This window comes from Nothoprocta perdicaria, unplaced genomic scaffold, assembly GCF_003342845.1.
Source record: "Nothoprocta perdicaria isolate Ctin4 unplaced genomic scaffold, notPer1 scaffold_149, whole genome shotgun sequence".
NCBI lineage: Eukaryota > Metazoa > Chordata > Aves > Tinamiformes > Tinamidae > Nothoprocta > Nothoprocta perdicaria.
In genome coordinates this window covers 1,837,636-1,851,132 of record NW_020454638.1, presented here as the reverse complement: position 1 = coordinate 1,851,132, position 13,497 = coordinate 1,837,636, and the positions used below count along the sequence as shown (strand labels likewise).

Sequence of the window (13,497 nt, the reverse complement as noted above, 5' to 3'; positions counted from 1 at the left end):
AATACATGTTTAAGAACCTAATAGAGGAGGCTCTGCTAACTCCTCAAGAGTATTCACTAGCATACATGAATAATATATATTTTTCAAAGCATAAATTATTGGTTCTCATAAAGTCATGTGACAGGATGCAGGCGTAGCTGCAGCTGCAAAGCTGCTAAACTGACTATGCATCAGCACCACTGCTGCCCTGCTATGAGACGTGGAGCATGTGCCTCATGGGCAATGCTAATCAGCTGCTGCTTCCACCACTGCCACTCACAAATGACAGCCCTGCTAGATTCTCTGTTTAAAAAAACCCTGAAATTTAAAGCTGTGTCTGCCCAAGTTTTCTGCTTCCAATTAATTAAGTTCCTCTGCTTCCAATTAATTTCAAAAGGAAAAAAAACTTCTGATATATCAAAATAAACAAGTAAAGTGGTTACTATCAGTTTCTTCTGCTGGCATAAGTAAAACAAGCTTATTAAAGAAAGCCATGTGATATATTTTCTATTAATGATCCCGTTAGCCATGTCAGAAGATGGAGCCTGATACTTCTCCTATTAAAGACAATTGGAGTTTTGCCATTATGCCAGATGACAGCATGGCTGGACCAGTGGCTCTCTGAAGAACCTATAAAATAGAAAAGAACGTGGTGCCTGTACCAGCAATTTATAATATTTTATTTCAGAAGGGCCAAATCATGTTGTTTGACAGGCCAAATGCTTGCAGGAATCACTGGAGACATTTTCCCAAGGAACTGCCTTTAGCATTAGAGTGACTGTGCAAACAGAAATGATCTCCCCTTATCACACAAGTTCCATGCTTTCCAACAAGATACTTGTGTCAGCAGTGATTTTTTTTTTTCCTAGAAAAGATTTTGAGCTTTTCTGTGGAAAGGAAAAATTGAAACTTTTCACTTTGCTAGTGTATTTTTTAAACTCATTTGTATAGGCTATTTTAGACTTAAGTATCACATTTTAATGTTTAATTTTAGAATAAATATGTATTATTTGCTGCATGCAAACTATTCCCTTATGCTTGGTATATTTCTAATGTGTAGCTGCAATTTTACAAACACTTCCATAAAAAAGCAAATGTTTTAAAGTTTATATCCGTGATCCCAATGGATAATGACTTGCCACTAGTTAGAAAGGATTGAGACTGTCATATTTGAGATGGAAAAATGGTAAAATGAGTGTTCTACATGAAAAGTTTATCAGGTAATAGGCTCATTCTGTATACAGTTGTCTTTTTAGACAGGCAACRCAAGTAATTCACTAAGAAAGGCAGCCACAGTCCCACAGTTGCCTCTAACTTCACAGCCAAAATGTAAGGCATGTGCACTCTTCTTCGCTCCATTTAATATGCCATAAATATGTGGATTACGTACAGACACTTAAGCTAAAGTAACTGCTTAATCCACTTGCCAATAAGGTACAAATGGTTTTCATGCTAAAAATATGCTTACAGAGGAATTAGCAATGGGTTAGCAGCGTAATTCCAACACTGCATATGAAATAGTTTACTGCTACAGTATATCATTGCACACRTTCAAGTACCTTTGCCATACTGCTACTAAATCCCTGTACAGGATTCTTAACATTGTTGGGAAAGAACAACCAATAGAAAGATCCCAACTGAATAAGATAATAAATAAACAAAATATATAATTTCTTGATATGTACACTCAAGTAATACTGTATTCAGTTGCCTTTTCAGTTTACTTTCATATAAACTTCTTGGATAGATTTTGAGGCTGACCTCTGGATAAGGGAGTCAGAAGAAATAGTAAGTTCACTTTACAGTCTAGAGAAGACAGAACTGAAAGGATCATATAACAGTTATACACATGCTAGTGTCTGTCAAAGTCTCTCTTGCAGGCAACATTCAGCATTTCTACTAGTCTTTTTTATTATCACTTATTAAGAGAAGTAGCCTGATTTTGAAGATGCAAATGAAAACACAAAGATTTTCCTATAAAAGGAGAAAGACAGGATTCACTCAGACATGTGCAGGTAACTTGCCTTTTTTGTTAATATTCTACAAATTACCTCTCAATAAACATTGAATGACTGGCAGAATTCAGCCTTTTTAAGAGATGTAAGTAATTTTCAGTGGACAAAATAATGAGTTAACATTTCAAAGTGGAAGTCTACTAAGCAAAGTTATTCAGCACTGTTAAAGCATGGCTATACTCTTGGCCTGTCACCAGGAGCATTATATTACTCCAAAAAAATACAGGAAGCAAAAATAGAATCATCTTTGGAGAGAGAGAGAGAGAGAGAGAGGAGGGAAAATTAGAAAACTGCAGAAAGAACTCTTTAAAGTCTTTTTCTAATGCACTCTACATTCTGCAATGATGTTTCAAGTTACAAAAGGTACCCTCAGGCAGGGCAAATGATTTAGATGGAACATACTTACTTGCGTGCCTTGCTCTGTGCTTGAGAGGTCTGCTGTGATCCCTTTCCGAGTTCTGGTCGTCTTCTCCCTGCTCTGTGCCTTCTGATGAGATTGCAAGGGAGAGGAGGGAAGGAGGTGCTTCTGACTGCCCTCCTTCCACTTGAGAATCAACACACCCCCTTTCTGCTAGAGACCTGGATGCTTCCTTCTGCCTGTCTGAACAGTCTAGGATCACCTCCACCCTGGGGAGAGATGGAGCTGCACCTTGGATCGTCTTGATCTCTTTGCCACTAGAAACCTGGACTACTTTGCTTGACCACTGGATGTTGCCCTCTTTCACACCCAGGGGAATTGCAATTACAGGGCTAGTCCCATCCTGTTTTACACTGGGTCCTGTTTCTGAAGGGAAGCATTTTTCTGCCCCTAAGAGAGTCATAGCAGGAGCATTGGTGCCCTTGTGCCTGTCATGTGAGAGGGACAACTGCAGCTCAACCATAGTGCCTGGCCTTCTTTCTTCTATCTTCCCTCTGAAAGCAGCCTCATCTGTCACCAGCACTTTGGAGGTTCCTGTCACTTTAGGAGTAATTTTGTGGCTCTGTGTGGTCTCTTGTTTCATTTCAGAAAATTTTATGTTGCTTTTCTCTGCTCCTTGGTGAGTCTCACTGTATATCTCTGTGATGCAGAATTCTGTGTGGGGTGTTTCTTTGACTGTGTTAATTTGCAGTGTGGCACTCTCCCTATAGTCCTCAGTTTTTATGTTATCGTGCTTTCCATTTTCTCTTTCAGCGCTCAAGGCTTCATTTATTCCACTGGAGGATCTGCACATACATAAACAAGTAATTCAAGAAAGTAAGCTGCTGTAAGTACAGCAATTGTAAGTACAATTACAAGAGTGATTTCTGTATATTTTTCCCCCTAAAATTATTCACGGTGTCTACTAGCAGGTCCATTTAAGTAGCAGAAGTCCCATTACCTAGAAGTCTTATATTAAAACATCTTTGTATCCTCCACAATCCTTTAAATTAATAGTGCAGTAAGAGAGAAACTGCTGTAGAACATTTACTATATTCCACTACCATCTTTCTGCAGTCTCAACTTACATCATTGCAAATGTCAGTATGGCTTCACAGACACATTTCTGCTTTAGTGCTGCCAGACGAATACTGCTGAGATTCCTAGGATAATGCTTCTTCATATTTCACATGTGCATGTGAAAATCAACTTCATATGACATCAGAATAGGCATGTGTTTTTGGCTCTGTGTCTACTGCAACCATTTTACATACCATCATCACACATTACACATCCCTCAGGGATAGGAAATTACCAAATAGAGATAAGGAAGAGGTAAATAAATACTTAAACTACACATTCAGAGAATTCCTTTGTGAGAATCCTTATATATCTTTAAATTTTAAAAAACTGGGTCTATTCCTGTGAACCAGTGAAAAAGAGTAGTGAATGAAGCTATATGCTATTTCCTAGTTTGTTTAAAAAAAAAAAATCTAACTGGTGAATGTAACTATGACTACCTGAAGCCTGCTAAATCTCTTTCCCTTTTTTGAGCTATTAATTCCCCTAGCCCAATTAATTAGGCTGTTTTATTACTGCTATGACTCCAAATATACCCTCTAGCTTCCCCTTTCATTACTATGAGCAAAAGCGACAACTGTTAATTCTAGGAGAAACCCTTCCTTAGCATCAAGACAGCAACATGTTATTAAAGCTTTCTATTGACCAGAAAGGAGCAAAACATTTTTTTTCAGTTCAAGGAAACAGTAGATGCCCTCCAAAAACTACATTTATAGGGAATTCTGAAATCAAAAGCAGGTCCCAAGTACTCCAAACTTTGAAACTCCTTACAAAAGAACATCTGGMAAAAGCAATAGAGAAAATAAATCTGTTAGTGTACTGAAGAAGCTTCAACAACACTTGCATTTCTAGCCATGCGGCATACTGATTGTAGCAGCCTGGATCTGCCTCAAATAGCATAGAATGTATAACATCCATTAAAACACATATGGGGCTATGTAAAGGTCAGACAGATTTTAATTTAGGGAGGTCTTTGTGAGTGCTGCTGGATTCCATCATATTATGCTATTTGAATGATCAGTTGTACTGCTTCTAAGTAGAGATAAATTACAGGAATCCATAAACATTTCCTTGTAGGATATGAGACTAGGGGCAGGGCCAGCTGAATGTTAGCCTTTATTGGTAGCTGAGTGATTGTGTGTATGTGTGAGAGGGAAAGATTTCCACCTTAAAAGGCCCTTGATACTTATGGATATACTTCTACTCTATATAGACATAAATGAGTATCCATGAGTCAAGAAGCAGAGTACTGGGTCTGATCTCTTATTTTGTCACTTATGATTCTGTTTTGTCAAATTATGATTTTTATTTCAGGTCTTTCCAGCTCGCTGCAGGAACAATAGCTCTGGTGTAATTCCAGGAAGGAAGAAGAACTCATGAACTCAGCACAAAGGGGTTTGTCTGTCTCAGAGTCATGTTTTACTCCCTACATGGTGCATTTCATTTTGGTATGCATTCAGCACACTCCCTTCTTTCCCTTAGATCTTTTTTTTCGTTGTTGTTGTTGTCCTAGGAGTGTCCCAGGAGCTCCTACACTGACGTGCAAAGGGCAGGCTAGCATTTCTGTCCGCACTCTCAGTGTTTCCTGGATACACAATTTGTTAGGAAGGTCAGTAAGATGCCCCCCTGAAGTGGTATCTGGAGAGCAGTTGTGCTGTGAGGTATCTTCTTCATCTGATCCTGCAAACCAAAGATTTTTTGGCAGCTTCTAGTCAGCAACTGACTGAGTTTTACAGGGGATCAGAGAAACTTTTTGTAAAAGAAAGGGGTCGTTTGCTACTCATTACTTTCAAAGGAGAAGTCACTTCCTGAGAAATCCTTCCAGTGGTAGTTCTGAGAGGGTCCTTATCCATGAACAAACCTAGGAAGGGTGCCAGAAAGAAGGTGGCAGGGGAGGAAGTGTTTCAGTTTATCTACCCTGGAAGATACTAATAACAGAGGAAGGGACAGGATGATGGGGAAGGATAGCTGATGAGAATTTTATAGACGCTCCTGGTAAATTCCTGTGGAACATTTTAATTCCTTTCAAAATAAGCCAGTTGTTATGCAACCATAATTTTTAAAAAATTTTAACAGACCCAGGGTTTCATTCCATAAAACACCATTATGAGGTCTAAGCATTCTGATTTAGTTTGATTTTCAGGACATGTCTTGCTGTTTACCATGCATTCAAGTAGGGGCAATGGAGTCAATATAAAATATGCTGTCGCTTGCAGCCAGAGCATAACGTGGCCTTCAGTCCAACTGAAACATCAGTTAAGAAGCTGCAGCAGGCAGTAGTGAAAACAAAGTTATGTGTATGGCTGCAAAGAATGTGGCCAGTCAGCCACAAAATCATTTTTAAAAGTGCAGTTGTCATAGTCATGTCAAGAAACATATAAGACTGCAGATACCACATAAGGAACACTCAAATAATACCCTGCTAAAACTGTAGTGCAAAAGGCAAGCTGTAAGCCTCAGCCATCACCATTCCCTTGATATCATTACGTTAGTCAATTGCTCAGCTCAAGACCACATGCACATACAAGGCATGCAGATCATGTAGATTTTAAATAAAATGGATATTCCTTTGGAGCCTCTTGTCTTGAAAGCAAGTAACATCTTCCAACTACYGGACACATCAGTTCCTGCGCATGAGTTGCAGAACACAGAGCAATTTCACTTGCTCTTTCCAAAGTCCCTGGTAAGTGCAGACGAATGCCTTTTTTTTTTGCACCAGAGTCCTTCCAGAGCCTTTCCACTGACACTGCCTTGTTAACTGTTAGGAGGAGGGATGAGTCCTGACCCCTTCTGCCTGCAACTGCTGTCTCTGAGAGAGCAAACATAGGGACCTGCAGYAGCTCAGGAGGGAGCTGTAATTCCTTCTACAGAATGAGAAAGTCTCTGGTCTTTTCTTCCTTTTCTCACCCACTGTCCAGGAAATTCAGAGTTCATCTTGTTTGAATCACAAAGTTTGGAGAGAATGTGCTTTCGGAAAACTATTCTGATTTTTGCCCCACTTAATTATTAATGATTATAAACTCCCAGATAGCATGCATTACACTGATCTGTAGATCATGCATCAGTCTTTAGAGTRGACTGATGCATGCAATGAACAGGAGTGCTGACTTGGTCTTAAATTTACATAAAGGTTCTCTGCTGTAAGAAATAGGAAGCATTTTTAAGGGAAAATATACTCACTGTCACTATGTTATAAATGAAGAGGCTGAGACTCAGAGAGCTGTAAGTGGCTTGCCCCACCTCATCTAGCAAAGCGATAACAGATACAGAAATAGAATTCGTGGTTTCCAGACCCACTCTCACTTCTGACTACTAACACATTCTGCCACCCAAGACGACCATTTGCCGTGTCATCATCAGGACATATCTGTGCAACACTTTCTCCATCTATACAGTCTATGCTTTTTGTAAGCCTCACTTTCCTATCTACAGAGAATAACAACACTTCATTACTTTAAAAGGTTGGAAGGAATAATTAAACTCAAGACTGCAGTACTCAGATATCATGCTAGTCAATACCTTGTAAGTATCTTGGATACTTAATAATAAATAAAATTGTTATATTTGGAGACTGTAGCCTTAATACTCTGCATGAACTGTACAATTTGAATTAGGAATTAATTCCTTTATAGCAAATACTCTGATTTCTCTCCCTTTTTCTTACATGGAAGAAGGCTGCTGATCTTACAGACTTAAACAAGTGAACTTTCAGTGAAAAGCTCACAGTATAGGTCTGTAAATAAGTGCGTTCAACATCCACATTTTCTACACAGTTCACTGAATTACACTAATTTTTAACACTCCTGTACCTCTTGATAAGCATCTGCAGGACATCAGTCAAGCTTTCCATTAGAACAATAACTTCAGCGTAGGTTAAGTCTCCGCAGGGTTTGCCATTGATAGACACCACCTCATCCCCCTCACGTAGCCCGGCCTTAGCAGCCTTGCTCTTGTTTCGAACCTACAGCGAGTCAAAAACAAATTAAAAATTGCACAGTTAGCATTGATTTGAAAACAATGGCAAATATGGTCAATATTATTTTTTTCCAAATCGTAGTGACTTGAAGCAAAACAAAAAAATATTGAGAATAATGTTCTGATCAGTAGTAACAAATAAAAAAAATCTGCRATACTGAGCTTGTAAGCTAGGTTTCATACAGACTGGAAATGTTTTTGGGAAAGGGAGGCATGGAAGTTTGGGATAGCATTCCCTTGATCAAAGTTTAGCAGAACATCAAAAAAAAAAAAAAAATGGTTGTTTTTCCCACAGGTTCCCAAAGTTGTAATCTAGGCCAAGATTTTAAAAGAAGAATGTATAAAGTCATTCTTCTCTGGACACAATGTTATACCTGCATGCTGTTAGAGCTGTAAATAAACAGACTTCTGATGTACTGGACATTTTTCCTTTGATGCCCAACTGTAGAGCTAAGTGCCAAACTGTAAACATCTGAATAGGCCCCACTTAAAGTACTCATTGAAGAAACTATGTGGCTTTATTTTTCCAGTTTTAGAGCTTTTTCACTGAAAGCGTGTTGTGACTTACCATAGTCATTGTATAACAACCTCTAGGCAGTTTTAACACCACTCAAGGTATTCCATACAGTTGACTACTATTTTTAAAGTACATATTTGGCAAACAGCATGTTATATTAACCAGTATGCTTGCAGGAGTCTACTTTAGAACTGCACATATACATAAAAGAGTTGTCCTTGGGTTCCTCACTCAGAATCTTCTACCTGTTGGAGTTCTTTGGCCTTATATTCAGTTGGTATAGGTAGTACCTAATCCTTACTAATCTTCATCACATTTTAGGTAAATCTATTATATAAATAGTACAGTTCTGCCACTTTCACAGCAGCAGTGACAGTTGCCACTGTCTCCAGCAGAGTTGAGATATSAGTTGAGATATACTTCTGATATATGGCGGACTGAAGGTGCAGTAGTCTCACTGACTTGGGGAATTATTCCCCCATTCTGTGGGGCCACTGAACCACACCAAGGAGGTATTTCTGCAGACAGTTTTGGAAAGTATTTTGGAGTATGAATAATATGTAGAATAATAAAGAATAAGATGGAAAATGTTTTTCTGTATGGGGCCATTTATCTTTGTTGTTTCAATTTGTGAATAACCATATGCCGTATTACAGCTTTCTGAGCAATGAAGAAACAGAGGCCTGGTGCATACAGAAGCCAGTTACTACCTTGAAGAGGACTTAACATTTACAAATATGGAGTGGTATGCTGCTCTGTTTATCTTCCCTTAGGCAAGAGCATAAACATCCTTGTGCTTTGAGAAGAATGGATGGTTTAGACAGGATTTAGAATGTTTTGCTTCATATGTGAGCTAGAATTTGGGTTGAATTTTTGTTACTYTTTTTGAAATAGGAGGGTATGCCATTGAAACTTCACAAAGTATTTTAGGCCTGAATGTATTTGATATGGATGCCAGGAACGAGTTAGAGTTAGTCCTTTTTAAAATGTGTAAACAGTCATTATACAACATGTGTACTCTGAAACCACGTAATGTGAAACCTAGGATGTGAAAGGAACTCTTGTTTCTGTTTATTAAGTGTCTGAGAGCTTGGGGTCAGTTCTGCCATAGCTTACGATTATAACTGTCTCAGGAGAACAACTGTTACCCATTCCATAACTTTTTTATCACAAAAAAAAAAAAAATGCAAAAGGATTTTTTGTTGTACAATGGTAGTAGGTCTATATGACTTGCTAGCCAGTTCAACCACTTCTGCTGTCAATGTTTTGTCAGCCTCCTTGGCAGCCTTGGAAGAAGACAGACACGGACATTGCATTTCTCTTTCACGTTCTTGAGCCTGAAGCTGTAGTCGGGGCGCGCTGGTGCAGTTGCACAAGGAAGCTCCTCCTACGTTGCTCCACCATAACCTGTTCTGCTTGGCAAGGGCTGCTGTGCTGCCATGCAAATGACCAAAAGCTGACAATTTGTGAGATATTTAGAGCTTTGTAGAAAAACTGAGACCTGTGTAACTAGTCGTGCTTGAAAGGAACTGCTGTAAAGCACCACAACTCCTTCTCTGGCAGCATTGCAGTACATATGCACGTACAGGCARACCTTCTATCAGTGTTATATATCTGGAATTATTCATATAAATCAAACCTCTGAAAGGATTTTGCCATCACAAGAACACACGGTATATCCTGCAGCTATTAATGGTTCTCCTGACTGCATGTTGGCTTTTTCTCCAGCCTCCCTCAGATGTACCTGTGTGGCCGCAGTTTGAACACAGACCATGTAATATCAGCGCAGCGCTATCAAAGAGGGGGGCAAAAAGAGGAGATAGCACTGACAAAGACAAAATGAGCATGGAATTGGAGGGAAAAGTGGCAACTAATGATAACCAGGTAAGGCACAGGCTTCTTGGAGTGCAGAAATAAATCATTATCATTTGTATTGCTCTAGTCTTTGTGCTACCACCGGTCACACTCAGCAATATGCAGATTGACTTTCCAAGCAAGCTTCGTTTTGTTCTGGTTTTGTTTATTTCTTTTCACAGAAACCCCATAAAAGCAAAAAAAACTTTTACTCGTGTAAGTCAAAATATTCAGGTTGCTGAAAAAAAAATCACTGAAAGCAAGATCTTCTTGATAAAATAATTGTTTAATGGGCAGTTTTCTCTCAAAGTTTTGGTAGAAAGCCTTTGACCACTACACTGGGAAAAAAAAGCTGCCTGTGTTAGCATAGAAATAATATGGTGACAAAGTGAAAAAAAAAAAATCTGTTTTTCAGGACCTTAAAGCAAGACACAAATGGACATAAAACAGCTGTTTGTGTTGTATTATGCTGCAGCCTGGGCTTTATAAGTAACATGTGTCTSCTGTCTTCTTTGGGCTGAAGTTTACTGTGGGAGAAAAAATATTCTTTCCCCTGCAGTTTCTGAATGTGATCTTACTACTAGGAAAATACGTAGTCTTTGTATTTGGTTTTGTTTTATTACTTTTTTACTGCTGGCAATTCTGATACTGCACAGTCGTGCTGAGCCTGTAGCATTCGTGCTGAACCTGTCTGGATACCAGCTGCTCCTGGGGAACATTCCAGCACTTCAATCCATTTTCCCTGGTGCTGCCTCTATTGCTCTCCTGCCCCGCTACAGTTAGGACTCTTCTTTTCTTTACGCGAGTCACCTGTTAGGCACTGGTTAGTATGTCTTCTGCTTCTTCTAATTACAACATTTTTAATGATAGGTCAATTGAAGTATTTGTTCTAAATTCCAAAGTTTTAAGGCAATAACTGTGCAATGGTATATGAGCATTGCAGCCAAATTGACCTTTTTGCTCAGTTGCACRTGTTCTGCTCATAAGGAACTTAAGTTTTTTGAATATTTAGGAGTAGTGAAGTATCTAAATAGTAGTACATAAAACTGACAACAGTTCTAGTGTTAATCTGGTATCTCTTTTTAGGCTACGTGCTTGCTAGAGGGTTTCCAGAACAACGCTGAATTGCCTAGACAATCTGCYTGAGGTATCTTACTTCCCTTATGCTCCTGACTGCTGCAAAGGAAATTGCTCCTGTATCTTGAACTTACTGTTAGAAGAAATTCCTGCTATTGCTTTAAAAAGTCAACTGGTGGGCAATTTCTCATGTTCACAGAAAAGTTCATTTGTGGGCAAAGGTACTTTGTGAAAACCCCCACATCAGGCCCGCCCGCCCCCAGCTGTTCCATATCCACAACCCCCACCACGCCACAGGAGCTCTTCATGGCACAAGACCACAAGGGGCTAATGGAGACCACCTGCCCCTTGCACCTTGTAGCTGATTGCAGGCAGCTGCTGCAGCAGGTGTCTGGACTTGGCCAGGGACTTGTTGGGAAAAGTTTTAAAGACTCCATCTGGAAAAGGAGTGGAGTGCAAGGAAGGTTTGCTTTTGRTTTTCAGGTTAGTGTGGTCTGAGATTACTAGGGAGAAAGTATTTATCTCATTCCTTTTGTGGAGAAAGACYAGGAGAGCATGGTGCTAAATACAGGGCCATGTGAGGTGTAACGCAAGCGTYTGTCTGGTCCTGCACCAGTGAGAGGCACAGGTATGTGTTCATGCTGGTATTAATGTCGAGTAAAGGAGGGTTTTTGTAAAGAAAACTAGTGCTGAGGGCCCAACCTTTGTGCTATATGTGCTTGCTTTAGGGTAGCTCCACTCGCTTTCTGTGACCTGAGGGGCYCTGGCTGTGTAGGCACTATTCGGTGTGCTCCTTTGCTGCACTGGTATTGTCTGGCTTGTCACCAAGTAGCCATTAGCAGCTTTTTGGCAATGAGCAAGTTTCTAAAGAAAGCTTCCCTCCCCCAAGGTGATAACATATGATCCTTATACTAGTTTGAAGGAGGAGTATGCAACAAAGGGGAAAGTGCAGCTGAAACTTCCTGCTCATGTCTGTGTTTTGTTTTACACTTGCAAGTGCAAGGATCAGTTTTGTCTGTGTGTACTGGGGACTATTTGTGAAGAATGGGAATATCTTGTGCCTTAAGAACTTTACTATTCCAGAAATACCAATTCTTTTACTGTTGGGAATGTATAGGTCTAAAGTTAGAACAGAATGTCTGGTTTTGAGATAATGACTCGTCTATTGTATGTTCAGGGAGATAAAAAGAGGAAAGAGGCAGAGATAGCAGGTCTAAAGATATGATAAGAACATGCTTTCTATTTGTGGGAAAGCAGAGTGGAAGATGGGGGCTTGCAATGCAGGCAAAGACATTCTCTTCTTTGTTCTTACCACTGTTAGAGCAGCAAAGTTTTGATGCACTCCTAGCAAATGATTCTTTTCTTAAAAGAAACAGCTTAATGTTAACAAATTTTTGCATCCTGATGTCAGATCTGRTGCTTCTGAATCTGAAGCCTTTTCTACATACAGCCTTATGGATATGTTCTGGCTTGAACAGTAAGGTAACCTTAAGTTAAAAAGCAAAGTTAAGGGGATTATGTTCCAGAGTAGTAAATGAATTGACTTGAGTATAAACTAGTCTTGACCATAACATATAGAACTGAGAAATCTACATCAGACCTGAAGAGATTCAAAATGGAAAAAAACTTGCCTGACAAAGGGGCAAGGGGTTTTGCTACTCATGCAAGTGGCAAAACTGAGCTCCACATACCCAAGTAGAACATGGACAAGCCTTTAACTGTAACAGTCTTGCTAGTTGCTGCAACAAATTTAGCCAGATAACATGCTTCATTGGAATATATTCCAAGGCTGGCATATAAATAAACTAATACAATTGAWATTTTGATAGCATTACCTCACATTTTCCAGAAGCTGCTTCTCATTAATTGTTTAGCTACGTGTTCATCATAAAGTTCAGGATCAGAGATCAAAGATCAGTGCTCCCTGTACACAGTATTTAAAAAATGGCACTTCATTTCTTCTATTATAAATCCTCCAGCAAAGGCAGAGCTAGGAAATGCGTTTAAAATGTTATAAAGTTATCTGCTGCTGTAACAAAATTAATAATATGTAATGCTTTATTATGAGCAGGAAGCAGATGTACAGAATAGCCAATTGTTAGCATATTAGTGCTTTTATTAGTATGAAATTAGAGAATTAAAAATGAAATGCCAAATGAACTAGAATTAGGTACAGTTTATTATGTTATGGGCATAGGGCCTTGTTTTATAATGTTTATGCATGTAGGATTCTTTACACAAGTAAAGCAGCCTTTAGTTGACAAGCTTTTGTTTTCTAGATGCAAACCTCTGTACAGTAGGTTTAAGCCTGTCTGATAACAGGGCTGGGTCTTCTAATGACCTTTGCAGATCCTTTAAGTAATTCAAACTCCAGCCTGCTAGACACAAAATCCTGAGYGCCAACTCGCGACTTAGTGTTCTGGACTGCTCCAGGCAGGTGTGGAGGGTGTGAAATACTTCATAGTCTGCATAGTCTAGTCAGTAGTGATGACACTGTGGCAAACTCAGCACTCCCCTCCCCCCACCACCGTCCCTTTTTAATCAAAGTTATAATGAACATCTAAATGTATTTCTATGGTGACACTTTATTTCCTCTCCCCATA

General features: G+C 39.3%; 2 protein-coding genes across 5 annotated transcripts in view; one reads left to right on the top strand and one right to left on the bottom strand.

Annotated features, from left to right (window-relative positions):
• Positions 1-13,497, top strand: part of SEC24D (SEC24 homolog D, COPII coat complex component) — a 188,388-nt gene that overhangs the window by 70,357 nt on the left and 104,534 nt on the right. The window contains exons 4-7 of one of the 4 annotated variants that reach the window (XM_026034595.1): positions 3,166-3,238; positions 4,786-4,919; positions 8,620-8,708; positions 9,692-9,847. The exons of 1 other annotated variant lie outside the window; for it this stretch is intronic. The gene's annotated coding sequence lies outside the window, so the exon portion shown is untranslated. Of the gene's footprint in view, positions 1-3,165; positions 3,254-4,785; positions 4,920-6,941; positions 6,994-8,619; positions 8,709-9,691; positions 9,848-13,497 lie in introns of those variants that run through there. 2 more of the 4 variants (XM_026034594.1, XM_026034596.1) reach the window with 2 other exon arrangements.
• The window catches only part of SYNPO2 (synaptopodin 2), a 77,766-nt gene that overhangs the window by 19,137 nt on the left and 45,132 nt on the right, over positions 1-13,497 (bottom strand). The window contains exons 2-3 of the mRNA XM_026034592.1: positions 7,281-7,432; positions 2,401-3,197 (exon numbers count right to left, since the gene is read on the bottom strand). Coding sequence (XP_025890377.1) covers positions 2,401-3,197; positions 7,281-7,432 — 949 coding nt within the window. The remainder of the gene's footprint in view (positions 1-2,400; positions 3,198-7,280; positions 7,433-13,497) is intronic.